This window comes from Amblyomma maculatum, chromosome 1 (genome assembly GCF_055883805.1).
Source record: "Amblyomma maculatum isolate TAMU_Amacu chromosome 1, ASM5588380v1, whole genome shotgun sequence".
NCBI classification, from domain to species: domain Eukaryota; kingdom Metazoa; phylum Arthropoda; class Arachnida; order Ixodida; family Ixodidae; genus Amblyomma; species Amblyomma maculatum.
In genome coordinates this window covers 352071508-352092699 of record NC_139344.1, presented here as the reverse complement: position 1 = coordinate 352092699, position 21192 = coordinate 352071508, and the positions used below count along the sequence as shown (strand labels likewise).

The 21192-nt window shown below is 45.2% G+C and overlaps 1 protein-coding gene across 1 annotated transcript in view; it reads left to right on the top strand.

The window, feature by feature from the left end:
- The window catches only part of LOC146207775 (protein MMS22-like), a 52444-nt gene that overhangs the window by 18319 nt on the left and 12933 nt on the right, over window positions 1-21192 (top strand). Inside the window, exons 14-25 of the mRNA XM_084590340.1 lie at window positions 1206-1271; window positions 2042-2146; window positions 3074-3185; window positions 4386-4555; window positions 5234-5367; window positions 6887-6977; window positions 9720-9796; window positions 13445-13577; window positions 14664-14747; window positions 18830-18988; window positions 19649-19979; window positions 21062-21181. Of these exons, the coding sequence (XP_084446466.1) occupies window positions 1206-1271; window positions 2042-2146; window positions 3074-3185; window positions 4386-4555; window positions 5234-5367; window positions 6887-6977; window positions 9720-9796; window positions 13445-13577; window positions 14664-14747; window positions 18830-18988; window positions 19649-19979; window positions 21062-21181 (1582 nt within the window). The remainder of the gene's footprint in view (window positions 1-1205; window positions 1272-2041; window positions 2147-3073; window positions 3186-4385; window positions 4556-5233; window positions 5368-6886; window positions 6978-9719; window positions 9797-13444; window positions 13578-14663; window positions 14748-18829; window positions 18989-19648; window positions 19980-21061; window positions 21182-21192) is intronic.

The following is a 21192-nucleotide window of genomic DNA, read 5'->3' as shown; positions in this document are numbered from 1 at the left end:
TTTACTGTAAAAACGTTTAAGGGGAGATGCTCCTCGAAGATACTTTTTTCTTAATATTCAACCTATGATTATGAAACTTATATCATTGATAAGGATTTTAATGCAGATTCCAAATATGGTCTTAGTTTTTATGTAGCATGCATAGTTTTTGTGTAATAGAGTCTTCAAAAGTAAAATATAGGGCTTTTTGTGCGCACTTTTTTGAGGATTAAATTTATGTTTAGAGTAGCTTGCAATAGCTCATTTTGCATCTTAGGTTTAGTAGTATGAGCAAAACTACTTGAAATTTGATTACAATATCCTGTATTTGCAAAAAAATTCACTAACATCAAAAGTGTACATTCTGGGTGCTGCTAGTCAACATTTTGAATTTTTGCCAAAAAATGTAGAAGAGATATTGACAATCCAGATAGATATGCCCATTCTGCATACTTTGAAGAAGCTGTGTGCAAAATTTTATCCAAATCTGAGAACTCTACGCACTTGAAAGTTTGTGCACAAAATGTAAAAAATGCTAAAAATTAGAATTGGAGAAAAACGCATCTGAAAGTTTGAAACATCTGCATTCTTGAAAAACATGACACAAGCACATGAAATTTATTCACAAAATACAAAAATAAAAAATACAAAAATACGAAACTGCAGGAGATGCTGTCGGAGAGAAGAAGGCTTACTCTTCCTCTCCAAGCAGACGGCAATGGCGGGCGCTCCTGCGTTCTCGAGAGGCAGACGCGCGAAAGTTGACGATGTGCGCGAAAAATTGCAGTTTCTCGAGTCACCTTGGCTCAATAAAATGGATTTTTTATTAACTTTGCGTTCGAATTTTGCCTTGATTTTTGGGGGGATTGTAGCTGAATGCCCAAAGATAATTTTGCAGTAAAAAACCGAAAATTGAAAAATGTCGCGAAAAACTCGCTTTTTCGACGTGCATCTCCCCTTAAGGTGGTTTCCCTTACAATCAGTTCCTAATCTCGTTTTCATTATTCATTGTCCTTTTGAGTTTTCACGCGAAAACTGCATATATAACGAAAACTTGGATGTAACAAAAAATCGCGCACTTTTTACAATTTCGTTATAGTCAGGTTTAACTGTAATTTCTTTTTCACTCCTCGATGATCCATGCTTTTCTGTTATGTCTCACATAAATTGGTGAAACGGCAGTAGTGGAAGGGTGAACACCTTATGACAAACACTTGTGTTTGCAGTCAGACAAGCCAGCAGATGCAAGTTCGAGCTAGGACACTGGCCAGTGTAGATGACCCCGTACCGAGGTAGGTGTAAAGTCTGACCAAAATCTAGCAGTGAGAACGTCGAGCATAATCAGCTAATCAAAATGAATAGCTGAATAATGCTATACTCGGGGACACCTTTTCTTGGCAATGAAGCCAAAGTTACGGAGCCGAAGCACATCATCTTCCTACGTAGCTGAATATAGTCCCTAGTTACATGAGCAGTTTCTGAAAAAACAAATTGAAATCATAGTGCTAGTTATTTACAGTATATTTTTTATCACAGTAGCAATTTTTTGAAATGAAGCTGTTATGCCTAAAACACTATTCTTGGTTCCATCGGGTTTTCTCGTCTGATGTCTGTCACGGGTTTTCGAGGTGCCCCGACTTTGCAGACGAGATGTCCTCGCCGCGTGTTCCGGTCGTTCCGGTTGTTCTAGTTCGTTCACTCCGCAAGGGTTGGAAGTGCTTTCACCAGAAAAGATTCGAGTCAAGTTCAAGGGACGCTGGCTGTCGAAGCAAACGATAGAAATGATCTGCAACGTCTATGCAGACTGAAAGATGCCCCGCCTCCCTACCTTTGCGCCTATTGCCAAAAAAAAGTGTCCCCGAGTATAGTTGAGTTTTTTCGAACAAGTTAGGCCTTTTCTCTGACCCCACATGGTAACTGCAATCTGCTAGTGGTTTACAGCAGCGCTCATCTAGATGAGCCCAGAAGGAACACTGTCCAGTTACAACCTGGGGTGAAATTAGGATGGGGTGCCTTAGTCGTTGCCTTCCCAATAACTGTTCACGCTCCTATGTCTTTCCAGGGGTGCAGAGAACAGCTACGAGCTGTTCCTTGTACTGCTGGCGCAGAGTCTGCACAGGCACTCCTTAGAGGGCACCGCAAGTGCCTGGAAGTCACTGCGAGGACGGTAAGGACAGCCTCTCTCTCTCTCTTGCTTGTATAGTTTTACAGTATCTTTGTGTGACCAACTTGCATGTCTTAGCAGGTGTCATCAACTATAAGCAGAAATAAACACTGTGCTATGGAAGTGGAATCCACACACAAAAGAGGCAGAGAAAGTGCTATAGTGGGTACTGTGTACAGGTGTAGGCCTGTGCGAATGCTGTTCGATAATTCCAAGTATCAGTTTGAATTGTAAAATATTCGATGTTCAGTTTGATTGGAATGTGGGGTATGCAAAGTCTCGACCTACCCCTGTTAGGTGATTAGCAATACTGGAATGCTTGCTTTGTGTGCTTGATTCCAAATAGTTCCTGCATGGTGGAATCAGTGTTTGCTAAGCTAAAAGCAACACCTTACAGCAACGCAATCACAGTTGAGACCAGCGCTTCGAGGCAAGTGGTAATCAAGGCAAAAAAAGTCACGGAATTTCCGTGTCGTTCACTTGCATGCGGGTTGGCTAAGCATCAAAGTTTCAGACCGGACTGCTAGCGATCCTGTAGTTTCAGATACCATCATGACACATGCTTCAGAGGTTACCATTATATACATGCTCCAGAAATATTCTCAACCCCCTACGTGCATTTGATTGAAAACAAGCATATTAACACAGAACTGTACATTATTTGTACCTGTACTTATGGAAGAGCGTCACTACTGAGGGGGAGCTAACTCAGAGTGGTTATTCTCTCTCCTTATCGCCACACCACTCCATCTCCCTTCCAGACAGAAAAACTGGCCTTGCCTAACTAAAACCAGGCTGTTTTGGGTTTATTAGTGGGGCAGTTAGCAAAGCAGCAGTGTACACATTTTTCTAAGAGCTAGTATATATAGAAGACATTGAGGTTTGCTCAGCTGAGACTTGCCCTCATTGCTGGGTTTGCCATGGCAACAGGATCTGCAGCCGCTTTCATGCCAAGCGGGTGGAAGAGCTGACAGAATTGGGCCTGCAGAACTGCTCACTGCTCTTCCTGGTGTTGGCACTCTCCGTCAACCTGGAGGAGCCGGTAAGTAGCAAAGAGCCCTCATCAGGTCTTGCAACCGGTTGGAGGTGTTCGTTTAGTTCGCCCTTCAGTGGGCAAGGGGCAATTCATTATTAATCCATGATGACTTTTTACCTTTGGGCAGTTGTAGTGCTTGCCTTGTCAGCTGTAGCGGTGCTCATTTATTATTATTATTATTATTTGGGTTGTGTTTTCAATTTTTTTTTTTTTTTTTCTGTTTGTGTTGTCAATGGCTGTGGTTTCAGGCACAGTTCCTGTCATTCTACCGCATCAGCCTCATCAGTACCTTCAGGCTATTGTGCAGTGTGTCATTTTGCCAGTCTGGTACGATGGAGGATAGACATAGTCATCACTCACTTAATAACGAATTTTAGATAAGGTACCAGTTGTATATGTCTCTACCAATTAGTTCTGTTGCCAAAATAAATTTGCGTTGACTTGGTACTGAAGTAAGGAAATCCTTGGCCGCATGGTGCAATTCATGGTGCAACGATACTCAGCTTGGTTCCTCAATATTAGACTTTAGAAATTGAGCTTTTTTCTTTGTGGCCACTTGTGGGCTGTCAGATGGCATTCAGATTTTCTCTTCTTGAAACTGCACTGCTTCCATATTGGTTTATTTACACATGCTAGCACTTGTTACTTTGGGATAGTATTTCCTGTCAACCCGCATTAATGCCATGTTAATATTAGTGCACATATTCAACTGGATGTCTTGGATGTAAGATGAGATTTGCCTGTTGAAATCAGCAGTGTTAGTATTTCTAAAGATTAGTCTCACTAAGTGTTGATATGAGGTGGGTCAGAAGAAGATCCAGATTTAGTAAACAATAAGGAGGAATCATTGAAAACTGTATTTGCACAGAAATATTGTGTGACATAACCTGGGCTGGAGAATTAAAACAGTCTTAAAGAACAGCACAAGGAACAACATGGAACCACGCAGCAGAGTAGACGGGCACAGGCGTTGTGTTCGTTCATAGGTGCCGTGCGCATCCTTCTGTGTGGTTACATGTTTTTCCTTGCACTATTCTTCAAGAATGCAATACCAACTATCCAGGCATCTCTCACTTGTAAACTAAAACAGTTTGCCAGACAGCGTACAGTATGCAGACAAGACACAATATGACATGTGCCAAAACTACAGCAGGGCAAGTATATGCTCGCATCGTGAGGGTGTTCCACAAACGGGGGTGGATGCAGGTTGACCGGCTGCTCTCAGTGCTGGCGCTGGTGCCAGCGGAGAGTTCGGTGGAGAAGCTCCGAGTGGCCCTGCGGAGCCTCTTTGCCGTGCTGCTGCTGCTGCAGGGCAGTGCTGCTGACCTGACCAAGGTGGCACAGCGGACGGCCAGCTGGTTCTTCGAGCGCTGCGTGTGAGTGCTCGTGTTGAGTATCCTCATCTTTGCTCTCACCTTGTTTCAAAGCAGTGGACCCATATGGACAGGACATTTAACGCGAAGGGAAGGTAATAGATGGTTGTTAAGGTTACTAATGAAATAGACTCCAAGAGAACGCAAGCAAAGCAAGGGGCTGCCATATGGTCAGGTACGCTGATGAGATTAACAAGTTTGCGGGAACGCGGGAACAAAGTGACAACAGCTGGCGCCGGGCATAGGGATATCAGGGTTGCTTTTGTTTTGAAGTAGATTTATTTAGGCTTCTGCTGCTAATGGTTATGATAATTAGTCCAGGCAGCTTGGTTTATATCTAGCAGTTGTTTTTCATAACTGTGTGTCAGTTTGAGAGTGCGGTGTGGGTACATTATCACTTCGATCAAGGTCTCGCCAGTGGAAGTTGTTTTCCATTGGTGAGACCTTGCTGAGATGGTGAAACATCATCAAAAAAAACAATCCTCTATTCTTCCTTTTGTGTCAGTGGCTTGTACCTCATAACAGAGTCCCTCATTTTCCCTGCGTTTTTGTTTGCTGTCCGTAAAACGATCAAAGTGGCACTTTTTGAGATAATTCTCGACTATCTTGCCGGGCACAAACTTGTGTACGAGGGCTGGCATATTCAGTGCGCTGACATTTCTTGGCCCGCATTTCCCTCAGGGCCCTGGGCTCTCAGTGCGGCACCACCACCTGCCAGTCACTGCGATCCTCCCTGCTGCCTGTCTACACCGAAGGGATCCGGGAAGTCATGGACAGCAGCTCTCAATTGAACTACTCGGAGCATGTACTTTTGGGTGAGTGACCACAGTTTGGCGTGTGCTCCTTGGATCCCACATGAGTCCATGTAAGTGATCTGTGTGGTTCTCGTGAGCCTGTGTAGGTGCCTTTAATCTGAATTTCTGGCCTGAAATGGAGCAATGGCCCCCGAATTTTTCAGCGCGTCAGGAAAGTCCATCTCAAGTGATTTTGTCTTGGTGGTCGTCAGCCCTCTGTGCTCATTAAGATTTAGTGCTGCAGTGATTGTTTTCTTTTTGCATATTTCTTTGTCATTTTCCACAATAAATTTTAGATTAGTTACCATCTCACATGCCTTGTGGAATTAAATTACGATTTTCCGTGTCTTCCTGCATGTAAGTTGCACAGATGTATTAGATGCGCAAAGCACATTTAGAGTCTATAAAAGCGAAGTGCATCAATTTGCTCAGTCAACTCAGCAGCGTGCCAGTGTTTTGCAAGGCCAGAGGTGGCAGGATGTGTGTCTGAAGAATTACTTCCTTTTGGCACCGTAGTGAGCGCTGAGTCACTCGTGTAACAGAACTGTAACCCTGATGCAACTTTTTTTTGCACAAAAAAAATAGCCTTGCAAGATTGGAATACCCTTGTAGGATTGCGCTGATTGCGCATAATTTTTTTCGCTTTCGTCCCATCGGCTCTGTGCTGCGGCCCCCATTCTCCACAGCATACCCAATTGCATGCAACTTGTATATATCATTGAGCATCATAACTCCTTTGCATCACATATGAAAACATGTTGAAAAGCAACAATTCAGGGTGCATGCAAAGAAAATGATGTGACACTTGCTTCAAAAGTTTGGAAAACATGGCCTGGCAAGATGCATCGGCAGCATGTTATTCACACTATCACCGCTACCAGTTCGCTATTCATAAGTCTGTGATCATAGTCATGGGATGAAATTTTGTAACTGAGATGAGGTTTTCCTCTATGCGCATTGGTTGTCTTTTCAAACGTAGTAGTAGTAGTTGGGTGGGACAAAAGATAGTGTGCGGAGTGGCGCATCACTTTTTGCTTTCTTAAATATGTTGTCTTGCAGTATGAGAAGCACTGAAAGATGTACCAGAAGATATGTCAATCACTGTGATGACTTTGCATGACTTTGCAAGCTCTTGCATCGCTTTTCTGAGTGTGTATAGTCCGTCCTTCGTTCAGCACATAATTCTGCCACTTTCTTTTGCCGTCCCTCAAATACAGCCTGGAGAAAAGCCCCCTCAGGAGATATAAGAGCCCTCTTTTGTTCCATTTTATGGGCATTGCTGTATTGGGTATAGTGCAAAAGAATAAAATTCAATTTTCAGCATCTTTTGTGTGTGTGTGTGTGTGTGTGTGTGTGTGTGTGTGTGTGTGTGTGTGTGTGTGTTTGTGTGTGTGTGTGTGTGTGTGTGTGTGTGTGTGTGTGTGTGTGTGTGTGTGTGTGCGTGTGTGTGTGTGTGTGTGAGAGAGAGAGAGAGAGAGAGAGAGAGAGAGAGAGAGAGAGAGAGAGAAAAAAGTAAACAACCAGAACTCTCCTACTGCAGTGCCTGAGACAGCCCTACTGTTGGACCAGTGCTCCATATCTCAGCAGGAAGACGTACTGGGCACCATCCACGAGGCGGCTGAGAAGCTCAGGTACTGGAACAAGGATGATTTTCCTGCTTTGCAACGGAAACTCTGCGATTTCTTTTAGAGAGGTACCTGTATGCCACAGGTGTTCATGTTGTGGTCTGCACCACAGTTTGTTTGCATGGTGAGCATAGTGCAATAAAGTGCGCCAGTTCATTTTCACGCCGAGTTGGCATGGCCGATCCTATAACCTCATCTCATGTAAGTTTTGATATCTGGGGCATCATTTTCAAAGATGTGACATATACACAGTTGTGCACCTGGCTTGGTCAAAATTATTGCCATTTAGTATTTGGCTGTAGAGCACTGCTTTGAAACCAAACGTTTGACAGTTGACAAACTTCTCAAGGATTGGCCATGTGGCTCAGTGATTATGGCATCCATCTTCAAAGCCGAACCAAGAAGAAGTGTCTCCTCTCGACTGTGAAGTCAAAATGTACCTGTTGTTTCAGTCACACAGGAATGTGATGACAGTGGCTAAAACAATAAGGACATTTTGACTTCCCAGTCAAAAGGAGGCACTCCTTCTTGGTTCCTGACATATTGCAACAAAATAAGACACTGATATGGAACAGAATTGAGATGAGGGAATCTAAAACTGCCACACATACGAGCTGATAGGAAGTTTCGGTTACAAGAGACACCTTTTTGGGTTCCCTTGTGTGTCTCTTGTAACAAGGTTTCACTGTAAAAGAAAGAATGGTTGCATTAGAAAGAGAACTAATAAAAAATCTCGCCGGGGAAATAATTTAGTGCATGTGGGGTAATTAAGTAATTAAGGCCAATTAGGTCAGTCAGATGTCGAAATAGCCGGGAGGGGTAATGGCGACGCCCAAATGGGGTATGTGGTGCTCGACTTCCTGTGACGTAGGTCTAACTTTCGGTGGCGGTAAATTTGAAATGTTTGAACGTGAAAGAGCCAGAAAGGGCATAATTTGCATGCATAAATGGTAGGAATGGTTAGAAAGTGTGTAAGGAGAGGTAATCAACCAACTGCAGTCTGAAAATTCCGAGAGCATCGCAGAATCTGCAGTGGAAAAATGTGAAAGCCTGATCATTGCTGCTGCACACGGTACATCGCGTTCCCCTTGTCGAACACAACCGTTTCGTTCAGCACCTTAGATTTCACTTGCGTTCTATAATTGGTTTACAGGAAAAAAAAGGCGCAGTATCTGTCACTCGCAGCAACGCTCAGGCTCCCCAGTGCAGATTCTGCAGCGTTCTCAAAAATATTTTTGGTCAGGGAATAAAAGCTATAAACCCATGGCCTAATCACTTAGTATGTTAGTACTCTTTTTAACAAACGTCTGTCCTCGACCAAGAGAGAAAAAATGAAATTGGGAAAAATTTTTGATGACCAGAGCTCCGCCTTTGTATGACGCGATAGCATAGGCTGCCACCCTGCATATAAAGGCCCACGTTAACAAAGCTGTATGAATGCGCCTGTGTGGCCTAATGGTAATGGGATGGCAAGGATCCTGGCAGGCTGATTGAGTTATCACCCTCCCATCCAGCTACTGCCTGCCAGCACCATGCTTGTGATTTTTCGCTCTCAACACCAACGCCGCATTGTTAATGATGCAGTCATCATGAATTTGGATGAGAACAAGAGAACATTTAGCCGGTTTCTCATAAACTCTTGTGCAAAGTCTGGTGTAAAGATATGAAAGCCCTGCTTTAATCAGGCTGCTGTACAAACATGCCCACTTGGCATAGGTGTACCATGTCTGGCTCAGGATCCAAGGGTCCTGGAGGATTCGATTCCCTTTGCATTTTCGCATCGGAACTCTCCAAGTTTGCAGCTCCGGTCATCTTGGCTATGGCTGCGTTACCAGTCAGTGCCTGTCTCTGTCATCTGCCACCTACTACCTGGCAAAGGCATGCTCGTGATGTTTTTGCTCACAGCATCGACACCGACACCAGATTTTTGGAACAGGGCCTTTACCGCTAAGACCAATTGCTTCTCATGCTCTTTCGTTGAGACGAACCTTCACAGGAACTGTAACCCATAACTACATTTTTCAGCATGCTCAAGCATCTACAAGGTGCTTTCATGGTAAGCTTGAGAGAAAAAAAAAAAGAGATTGAGAAGAGAGCGTTCTTGTCGATGCTGCTAGGGAACATACAAGACATGGCAGGCCTGCATACGGCCCAGTGATCTGGAATAGCCAGACCTCTGTATCTTGCATGCATCACATGCCACGCATTTCCCCCCAGTAAGCAGAAAAGCGCGTAGGTAAAGAGTACACCTGCTTTTAGACTTGGCACATATGGAATTTCAAATTGACATGGCATTACCTTATGGGTTTTCGCAGTACAGAGCTCTCACATGGCTACATATCAGTCATCTCAGTGGCAAGTTCACTTGGGTTGATGTGAGCTTTTTGATTTCCTCACCCTTCTGCACACTTTATATGTAATGCTCTCTCTGGCCCTGTCCTATCACTGCACGGCACTTTTGCTCATACTTTTTATGTAACGAATATTTTGACGGTCCTTTGAAGTCCACCTTAAGGTAGACTCCCTTTAAGGGAGTCTACTTTAATTGTAAAGTTCATGATTGGGGATACACTACACAGCAGTGGGTGACATACGGCATGGTCGAGCTACACCGGACAATTAATGCTTCACATAACTGTGCAGGTCTGAGGATACGTGCTAAATGGCGAAATTCGTGGCTCTGTTTGTCTATCATTTAAATTTGTTTACTTCATTCATATGACTTTTGTATTTTTTCTGCTTGCACAGGAGTGTTCACAAGCGGGTTCTGTCACAAAGTCTTGAAATGACTGAAAATGACAGGAGGCTTCTTGCACAGCATAAGGGTGAGTGTTGGACTATGTTTCACTCCATTTCACTCATATTTCCACATATGGATGGTGAAAAGTAGACAGGCAAACTTAGCCTCACCAGATTTAATGATGGCACCAGAATTTGAAGGTAAGGCACATGAAGCACCAGGAAACATATTGTATTCTATAAAAAATGTGCCGCCTGTGGTCATGATGGTTCCAAAGTGCTTTGGTCAAATATCAGACACATATCAGACAAACAAACACTTAAAAGAACTAGGAGTGTGCGAATATTTTAAATTTATAATGTGAATCAATCGAATGTGTTTTCTGCTTTGTATAAAAAAACTGACGTTTGGAATTTGTTGAATATTCGAAAATTACTGAATATACTGAAAATTTTCAGATTGCTGTGATGGAAACTGTTTTTGGCAGTTTTTCGGGCCCATTCGATACCGTATTTACTCGCATAATGATCGCACTTTTTTTTTAAATACTGACGCAAATTTCGGGGTGCGATCATTACGCGGGGTAAATTTTCTACAAAAAATTTTTGAGCACCGAAAACGCAAACAAGTTGCAGGTCAGACGTCTTAGAACATATATCTCGATTACAACCAAAAATAAAAGCTGAGTAAGGCTTACCTTCGCAATAAACATGCACATGAAGCATCACATGGAGTGCACAATGCCCATTTATTTTTTTTCGTCAGTACTCTAATCAAAGTCTGAATCCTCGCCATCCTCGCTTTCACTGCTGCACGACTCATCGGAAACGGCAGTGTCGTCGCTGGGAGCATCTTCACAATCCCACAGGAAGTCATCTTCCGTTCCATCCAAAGCGTTAGATATGCCTGTCTTCTTAAAACTCTTAGCCACTACCTCGTCGGGAATACTGCTCCACGCTTCTGTGATCCACGAGCACAGCATCTCCACGGATGGCCTTCTAATCTTTCCGCTCGGCGTCAAATCATGCTGGCCCATCGCCATCCACTCAGCATAAAGTCGTCGAACGTTGTCCTTGAACGATTTGTTCAAAGACACGTCGAGAGGCTGCAGCAGCGAAGTCAGGCCGCCAGGAATGACTGCAATGTCCGTGCGCAGCTCTTTCAGCTTGGCACGCACGCTGTCCACAAGGTGACCCCTAAAACTGTCCAAAACCAGAAGCGAGGGAAGCAGAAATGCTCCTGGTCTTCTTCCCCAAACAGTCTTGATCCAGTCGACCATCAGGTCTGCAGTCATCCACCCTTTCATCTGTGCACGTATATGGATGCCACGGGGAAAGTTTCCCTTCGGAATAGTCTTCCGTTTGAAGATCACATATGGTGGCAGCTTTCGCCCGTCGGCCATCATAGCAAGCATGACTGTGCATCGCTGTTTTTCTGCGCCAGACGTCTTCACGAGGACGCTCCGAGCACCCTTCTCGTTCACAGTTGTATTCCGGGGCATGTCGAACGTCAGTGGAGTTTGATCGGCGTTTCCAATTTGCGACATGAGGTAACCGCATTTTTCGCGAAGCCTAGTGACGAAGTGATGGAAGTCTATCACTTTGCTTTCATACGCGGCTGGGAGCCGCTGGCACAACGACGTCCGCCGCCTCAGGGAAAGTCCATTCCGTCGCATAAAGCGAGTCGTCCAACCGGAGCTAGCGCGGAAATCCTTTGCGGCGATTCCCAGCTTCCTGGCAGTTGTGCGCGCCTGCGTCTGTATCATTTCTAATGACACTGCACAACCATCCTTGCGCAGGTCCCTCACATATTCTAGGACCGCCTCCTCAACACGAGGGAACTTGCCCGTTTTGGGTCCACGGAAAGCCCGCCGTGTCTTGCTCGTAGCCATCAGCTTCTCGCGCTGCTTCTTCCAATAGCGTATCCTCATTTCGTCCACGCCGAAATGCCTGCCAGCAGCGCGGTTGCCATGCTCCAGTGCATAGTCGACAGCCTTGAGCTTGAACGCGGCGATGTAACTGGCATACCGCGCCCATGGTGAAATGGCGTAAACTCGCACAAAAACACAAAGCACGCTACGACGCTGCCGAATTGCAAAATGGCGAACGCCGCAAAGCATGGAATCATGGGAACTCCAACGTTACTAGACTAGGTTGGGAACTCGTCAAAATGCATTCGCTGCGGGATGACTGCAGATCAACCACCAGGCGGCTCCATGTTCGGGGTGCGATCATTACGCGGGGAATTTAAAAAATGGAATTTTGACCTCAAAATTCAGGGGTGCGATCATTACACGAGTGCGATCATTATGCGAGTAAATACGGTAGTTTGAGCTTTCAGTTAATTTTTACAGGGTCCTTTGAAGGTCGAATTAATGAGAGCTTATTGTATTCATCAAGCAATATGACAGTCCACCTGGTTTTATGCACTTCCATCTTGCACAAAAAAACTGATATACACGATCTTGTATAAAATTTGCACTGGATTTTTTAGTAGGGCGTACACTCGTGTGCAATTCTAGTTTAATTTTTTGCGTGAACACCATGTGAATTCCTCAATAAACGTGACAAACAATGTCTGCTATTTCTTGATTTTTCATTCTTTCAGTGATCAGGTAGTTGATTCGATATGTTTAAAAGGGCCTCAAGCACAACATACCTTCTGATTAAAAATAGCAAAGAAGGAGAGTCAGTGAGGGCATCAATACATAGGAGAGAGCCCTCTTGCAAGTTAGGACATTGCTCATGCATGTGGAACCAGATGCTTGTGGCTTGTAACAAGTGCATTATAGACTTTATACCGGTGTGGAGTTTTTTCATTGAGTCTGCTATGGTAGTTTGGAATTTGCACTTGAAAGCCACTGCAAAATGGCAATGCTGGATCCTGGAGTCAGGCTGTGCTCAGTCCGCAAACCCAAGCACTGCAAAAAAAGGAAAAAAAATGTTATTTGTACAGCAAGCTTGTCTCTAACAAAAAGGGCGAGACGTATACATAAGTTTTGCCTTCTAAAACAAACAGAATGCACAGCTCATGTCTGGTGTGACTGTGATAACGGACATTCAACCAACTGGCCTACTTCGACTTGGCAACAGCTTTCCTTGGCTATAAAGGGAAGGCTACAGGGGTGGATTGTCAGTAACTGTGCCATTTTGCTGAATAGTTTTGCCAGACAACGGTCTGTCTGGCTGTCTGGTGCATCACTCTCTGTGCTGATGTAGTAGCTGTGAAAAATGACGATTGTTGCTGTCAGATGTAATTTGTTATGGGCTTATGGCACACTTCTCTTTGGTGTTGCAAATACATCAGTCACCAGAAAGACATGAAAACTTCGGCTGCAGCAGTCATATTTATTTGTCTTTTGAGTGCTAACGAAGTACTGCAGTGGTGAGTCACAGCATGTTGAATTAGAGAAAGTGTTTGCATCACACTCAGGGGCTCGAATATTCATTTACTGTTACTGTCGACCAACTTGCAGTGTGTGAACTGATAGTAGCGTCCGTTGATTCATTCCAACACGTGCTATGATCAGTCCCTAGTATTGCTCTGCAGCATTACTATTTGGTTACATAATGTCACATAATGTCACAAAAGAGAGATGAGAACTACTGTTGCATATCCTTGTCAGAATTTCAGTTGAAAGCTTACTTACTAGTAAGTAAGCAGGCATGGAATCAGTCTAGGCTACCATCCCCTGTGACAGCGTGCTGAATCATGAAGCTCCATCCATGTGCAGGATTCAGTGAAGCCATTTTCAAGAGCACACTGCAATTCCTGCACAAGGTGCTGGCCATGCCCGTCCAGGCTCCCCCTCCACCCACCTGTTTCACCGACCTGGCTGCAAACATCACGCTGCTGTCACTCGACCTGTGAGTCACTTTTGGTTAGGTCTTCAGGGAGATGCCAAGTACGTAAGTTGATGCCGCAAATAGTCGGCAGCAAATAGTCATATGTCTAGTGCCAGCTTCTCTTTTAGTTCGCAGTAATCTTTATAGCTGATATAAAGAGCAGGAAGGAACAAGACATATCTTGCTGTGTTGGTGGAATGTTTATCCTGGCATAGGCAAAAGTGCCATGTTTTCTTAACTCAGTCTTTCCTCTCCATTCCTGGTGCTCAAGTCAAGCAGTGAAATTCTTGCTTGAGATTAGTATGCATGTCCTGTTTAGATGCACAATCTAGCTTATTGGGAAACCTCTCTGTTTTCATGCTAGTCTGTAGGCTGTAATGATGCATAAATTACACGGTCAACATTAATGAGCCAGTAATATATAAATTGCATATAAGTCCACTTTGGGCAGGTTATATTTAGATAGGTAACTGATTGCAGCAATAAAAGAATTTAACAAGCATTTGTGGCAGCAGTGTGCGTCCAGGAATTTAGTCCATTCAGAGGCCAATTGCCATTTTCTTTCAGATTGTTCTTCTCTGCCACCTTAAGAATCTATGTAAGCCTCAAGAAAGTCAATTAGGAGCTAAGTTTGCAATGCAACACATTGACAGTTATTCATTTTGCGGTATGCACAAATTTGGCAGTATGTTTGGAAACCTGCTAGCACTGGGAATTGTGAAATGAGTAACTGAGATATCAGAGGTTCAAAAGTTTTTCTTTTTAACGGTACATGATGTTATAAATGCAGAAAAAAATTTATATAATTAGGGTGACAAAGTTTGTTAGTTTCAATTTGTCGAAAGGCATGCTTCCGAGCTTGTTTTGAGAAAGTTATTAACTGTGCTTCCTAAAGGAAAAGTGCTAAATTATTCCATGTAGAAAAATATATCACTGCTAGTTACAGCACACTGCCAGAAGAAGCTGCAAATAGGTTGTGTGTACAGTTATCTACTTGGCGCCTGATAGGGGGAAGGTGACCTTTACTTCATTTCTCACGCTTCAAGGTAATGGCTTGCCACCAGCTGTCCTCGTGTTTGAACCAGTGAACTCTTTTCATTGTTCCAGGCCATCAGCGCAGGCAGTGCCAGTGAAGGCCAACTTTGCAAGCCTCTTTGAGCACTTTGGCTGCTCGCCACACATGCATCCCAGGTGAGTCCAGTCACTGCACGCACTGGTCTCCAGTCACCAGTCATCAGGCTTGGCAAGCACTCACTGGGATTTTAGCGACTCCCACATTTTTAGATCAACTAGGGCATCTGGAGCTCATCTTCACCAATTTGTTCGCAGTGTCAAGAGCGCAGTATAATATGTAGGCCACTTATTTTTTTTTCTTCAAGACAGCTGTGAGTTGCATGTCCACTGCAGTTTTTTAAAGGGTAAACCCTGTAAGGTGCACTTTCTTCTTATTAAGTATCGATTCATTCAACCAATGGGTTCGGGGAGCATTAATGAGGGCAGTGGCTACAGTCAAACCCGAATATAACGAACTCGGATAGAGCGAATTATGTTTTATATCGAACACTCGAATTTCCGCTAGCATTATGCATATAAAATGTATTTTTTATAGCGAACTACACATCGGATATAGCGAACTCAGCGCGCGCGATCGGTCGCCAAACGCCCACCAACGGGCGGGCCTTTGTGCCGGCTCCGAGTTCTTTCCGGGCAGCCCACGCTGCCGGGCCGCAATACTTCTAGCGCATGCCATTGTCAGATGGGAGGGGGATTGGCGACGGCTCCGTTCCCCAAGGTCTCACACAGCGCATACGTCATCACGCGCCCGCTAGGGTGCTTCTGCTGCTTCTGCGCCGATGCCACGCTTCCATAAAACGCAGGAGGGGCTCTCTACAGCAGCTTCCACGAGGGACCCTCCTGTACGCATGCGCGGCCGTCGCCCGGAGTAGCGTGAGTAGCCTTTAAAATCCGCGCCATCGGCCAGCCTCTCTTTGCAGCGCTCCTATTCAGCAGCTGCCTACCATGTGATCAAAGACGTTCGAGCAGCTCCGCACCTATTGCGCTTTGAGAAAGAAGCAACACCGGCCAGAACTGGTTTCAAGTTTGGCCGGTGGTTTCAAGATGACGACAAAGCAGCGGCGTGCCCTACCGCTTTCCGACAAGCTGGAGATAATTCGCCGCGTTGGCCGCGGCGAAAAAAAGTCTGACGTTGCCGCGCATTTCAAGATTCCGCGGAGCACGTTAAGCACCATTTTGAAAAACCAGTCGGCCATCAGAGGCAATGCACAGGAACGACCAAATGGTGACGGCTTTCGCCACCGCAAGCCGGCTTACGACCAAGTAGAGAAACCGCTGTACCAATGGTTCTTGGACGTTCGCACGCGAAATCTGCCCTTCTCTGGCCCCATGCTACAACAGAAGGCAAAAGATTTTGCCTTCGTCCTGGACGTCGAGGGGTTTACAGCGGGCAGTGGTTGGCTCCAACGATTTAAAGACCGCTACTCCATCACCGGGAAGGTGGTTGCAGGTGAAAGCCAAGCAGTGGATGCTGAGAGTGCTGAAAAGTGGGTGCAAGACGTGTGGCGTGCTGTCGCGGAGAGATACGAACCGTGCAATATTTTTAACACCGACGAGACTGCCTTGTTTTGGCAACTGCTGCCGAGCAGAACCTTGGCACTAAAGAATGAGAAGTGCCATGGCGGCAAATTGAATAAGGCCCGAGTCACCGTTCTTCTCACGACAAACATGGACGGTTCATCAAAGCTGCGGCCGCTTGTCATAGGCAAGTTCAAGTCTCCTATGTGCCTGCGAGGATGCACTTCACTCCCAGTCACATACAACTCAAATTCTAAGGCCTGGATGACCAGAACGTTGTTCGAAGCGTGGCTGCCGAGTCACCGTTCTTCTCACGACAAACATGGACGGTTCATCAAAGCTGCGGCCGCTTGTCATAGGCAAGTTCAAGTCTCCTATGTGCCTGCGAGGATGCACTTCACTCCCAGTCACATACAACTCAAATTCTAAGGCCTGGATGACCAGAACGTTGTTCGAAGCGTGGCTGCATGGCTGGGACAAGGAACTTGCAACGAGCGGGCGAAAGATTTGCCTCCTCCTCGATAACTGTTCTGCGCACCACTGCGGCGTCACGCTCAAGAACATCGAGCTTTGTTTCCTGCCACCGAACGCAACAGCGGTTTTGCAGCCCCTCGATCAGGGGATCATCCGCGCTTTCAAGCTGGGCTACAGGAAACGCTTCGTTGAGCGGCTGTTGGTGAAATTGTGGGTTAACGACATGCTCAAGATTAATTTGCTGGCCGCAATAGAAATGATTAACCGTGCCTGGCAAGACGTGACGCAGTCCACAATCCGCAACTGCTTCCACCATGCTGGACTATGTCGAGAGGATGCAGAAGCTGCTAGTGAAGCGCGCACTGTGCAAGATGACAGCGATGTTGCCACGCTGTGGGAAGAACTCGCTGATGTTCCGGACGCTGTGCCCGAAGAAGTTGCCCTGGAGGATTTTCTCACTGTTGACGACAACGTAGCCGTGACAGCGAGCCCGTTGGACTCGGAAATTGTTGCCGACATGCTGGCATCTGGTGCGAACGAGGAGACCGAGGAGCCGCCGCCGGTGGACGATCGCCCTCGCCCGACGTTGCACGAAGCCCTCGCTGCTACCGATCTGCTGCGCCGATACTGCTCCGGAATACAGGGAAGCGGACTGGAGTTTGTGGAAATGATGTCGCGTGTGGAAAGTGCGATTCTCGCTGATAAAGTTAAATGCAGTGTTCAGGCGAAGATCACTGCCTACTGCAAATAAGTGAGCATTTATCTGCAATAAATTTCTTTTGTAGATTCATGGTGAGCGGCACGGTTTTTCTTTAGTTAGTGCGTTTTCGCTGCGCTGTCTGGACATCGTGTATAACGAATTTGGTACTGAAGTTCGTTATAAACGGGTTTGGTTATAGCGAAATACTTTATATAGCAAACAAATTGCGTTGAATTACGCAGTTCGTTATAACCGGGTTTGACTGTATAAAACTATAATGAATATGAAACTGGATGCTTATGGCAAAGACATCATACTGCTGCTAATTGTCAGCATCTTTCAGTTTGAGCAGAAAGTAGGAGTGGGCAAATACTGACCTTGGTTATGTGATTAAGTATTTTGTAGAGCTGCTTTGAAATACTAAATCTAATGATAAATATTTTCTTTTTCTGAAAGCTGCGGAAAAATGAGACAATGTGGCAATGTGAGCAGATTATATCGATATTCTTCGAAGCATGTAGTAATGTCATTTTTGTGTGGAAGGCAATTATTACTTGCTTACATACGCAGTTTGTGAGTAAGTAGCAGCAAACTAAAGAACACTCCACTAATCACGATGACTATGCTACATTAAAGCAGAAAGATTCATTTTGTTGAATGAAAGGCACTTACTGAGCACTGCAAATGTCTGTGACAAGCTTTCGGAAGAGAACTAAACGCAAGTCTAGAACACCATGTACTATATCACATTGGTTATGCACACACGGCAAGCTGCATCAAGTCAGTCCTAAGTGTCTTTGCTGAATTTCTAAGTTTCATTGTGATTACATTAATAAGAACTCCATGTCTCAGAAAAGTCGGCGGTCGACATTGCCGTGGTTGCAACCTGAAAATAAGCAGAAAGCAACAAAACGAAGTCTTTCCCGCACGCAGGATTAAACTCTATTCCTTCAATTTGCTATGCGATCATGGAACCACTCAGTCAAAAAGATGTCTTGCCTCTCTTCGAATAAAGATGGGCCTAGTATATGCCTTACCTTAAGACTGTCAGCTAACGAGTATGTGCATCATTAGAAGGAAACTAATTATGAACTTAACAGTTATGCAAGTGGCAAAATACATTTTCGCTATCTTTTTTGCCTACCTGCAGCTCACGCTACCATACGGCGCTACCGCAGCAGATGGCACACAAGCCGTGTAACGTACCGTATCTAGGTGTGCTTCTGAAGCGCACGTGCAAGCGATGCTGTGCCATTTAATAGTGCGGGGCACTGTCGTACTGCACTCTGTGTAAATAAAGCATTGTTGTGTCATGAGAACTTCGTCGCTGTGAGGCTCAAGAGCGTGATAAGCGAATGAGAAGGTATGATCAAGACCCTACAATGCCATCACGTCCAACTCTTAAAGGCAAAGCTCAAGCATCTTTATAATTTTTTTTTATCTCGAATTGCACTCCCTAGTGTTTACTAAGCCTAGGCATGAGCATTTCCTTGGTCTGCCACCGCAGTTCCTCTGGCCGTTTTTTGTGCCTGGTGCTGGAAGACGACCAGGCATTCTCTGAGATAGAGGCTCGAGTCACAAACAGTGAAGTGAGGCTCATCCAATCTTGGCTGAGGTGCTGCATCGGGGTGGAGCCGCCATGCTCCGAAATGACACGACTCTCACGGTGAGTGCCGAGCTGCACACTCGGACTCATGCCTGCCTTTGATTTGATATCATCTGGCTCAACTAAGGGCACTCGGACATAGGGGACACAGTCATAATGTTGTTTTTTTATTTCTTCAATTTCTCTTCGCTCACTCTTTTCTACCTCCTTCCCCCACTGTGGTACATACGTTGCCATTTCTACAGTTGAAGTCTTGATGTCAGTAGGTATCTTAAAGAATATATTCCATTTACATTTTGTGTTATTTTTAAATTTACAAGTGTGACAGATACTGCACCTTTCCCTTCCTTTGAACCAATTATTATTATTTATTATTATTTTTGGTCATGAATACGTGAAGGTTAAACAGGGATTGTGAAAAACAAAACTTTGTGTTCACGTCGAAGAAGGGTTGCAGAAAAAGAAGTGCGAACTGCCTTATTAAATGTTCCTTGGATAAAGATGTCCACTGCTATGGATAAATAAATTTTCAGGTCAAATAATTACGCGAACAAATCTTGGGCATTTGCCTGAGAGTGTACGCTAATGGTGGATGGAGCCTCGTATTATTGTTTGCGACACAGTATTGGCAAGTATCAATAATATCTTGGAATGTCAGTGGCTCTTGCTAGTTCTTGTTGATTCTTGTAGCAGCAAACTTCTGTGGTTCTTCCATTTCAGGATTGTTCTCAGGCGGAAGGAGTTTGCCCACTACAATGACCTGGTGGCAGGGTCACCTCCGTCTGACGAGGTTGCCACACACGATGATTTTGCTGTGCACTTTCTGGGCTGTCTGGCACAGTACGCTGACATTGTCGCTGCAATGGACGGCATCTCGTCTCTCTCTCAGCTGAAGCAAACCGTGGCCCTCTACTTGCGGGACTTTGTCACCGTGGCAATGGCCCAGTTACGAAACAGTGCCACAGCTTCGGCTACACGCAGTAGCCTGGGAAATGTGTACCACCTGTGTGGCCAGCTGTTCCAGCTTTGCGCGGGCCTGATCTACACCCGGGTGAGGGAAAGGACATTGAAAACCGTCGTCATGATGGCATTGGAAAAAAAAAAATCAGTGAAAAGAATACAAGTGGCATTAGCAAAAGTGCTGCATTGCAATGCCTGCTACTGTCACACCTCAGTTCGTATATATTCAGTTTTGCATGCTGTCTGATTTTTAAAGGAAGGTTGTTGTTTTGGGGTAGGTGTCAATATAAACCCAAACGGCTTATTCTTGCAATCAAATTATTATATTTTTACTAAAATGAAAGGGGTAACGGAGGCCTTCCTGACAGTGTATGCAAAGGAAAGCACTTGGTGGAACCGGGAAAAAAAGACGTTTTTATTTCGCCTACACTTCAAATGCAGGCTTTGATCATGCAGGTGCTCATCAGATAAAATTACTTTGATGCAAACATTTTTTTCTGCAGCTTTCTTTAAGGCCCATTCAATATTTCGCGTTTTTTGAGTTGATTCGAACATTTTTTTTTTCTCTTCCCTTGAATGTTCAGTTAGTGAGAGTTTACTGTATTTGGCAGCAATATGACAGTTCCACCCAAATTCATGCAGGGCCTTTCTGAACAATATTCTGGTAAATGAAATCCAAGGGAAAGGCTGTCACAGGAAAGGAAAGGGGCAGTATCTGTCACACTTGCTCTGTCGACACCTGAACCGTGCACCATAAGGGAAGAGATGAAGGTGGGAGTGAAAGTGGAAAGAGAGAAAGGGGAGCCCTAGTGAAGGGCTACGGAGTAATTTAGACCACCTGGGAATCTTTAATGAGCTGACATCGCACAGCACACGGACACCACTTCACTTCCCATCGAAACGCAGCCGCCGTGGTCGGGTTCGAACTGTGGAACTCCGGCACAGTAGTCGGGCGTCTTACCACTGCACCACTCCGGCGGGGAAGCCACTCTCACATTCCTGCATGTTCCAACATCATATGCTTTGAGGGCTGCACTTTAGGGAAACGAGTGGGTGAAGGGAGGTTTTGCTCTTTTCTTGCGAAACTTGTTGCAGATTTCTCCTTGCTTCACTTGCAGCCATCAAGGTGAAGGCTTTGGTTGTAGTCACTGAGCCTTTCCTTTGCCACTGCAGGGCATGGCGGACTGTGTGCTCCCCCATCTGCTTGACTCGCTGATCCTGCCCAGTGCCCTGTATGTGGGGAAGCCCATCCCACAGGCTCAGCTGGCGGCCATCAAGCAGCACCTGCCGCTGGTCCGGTTCAC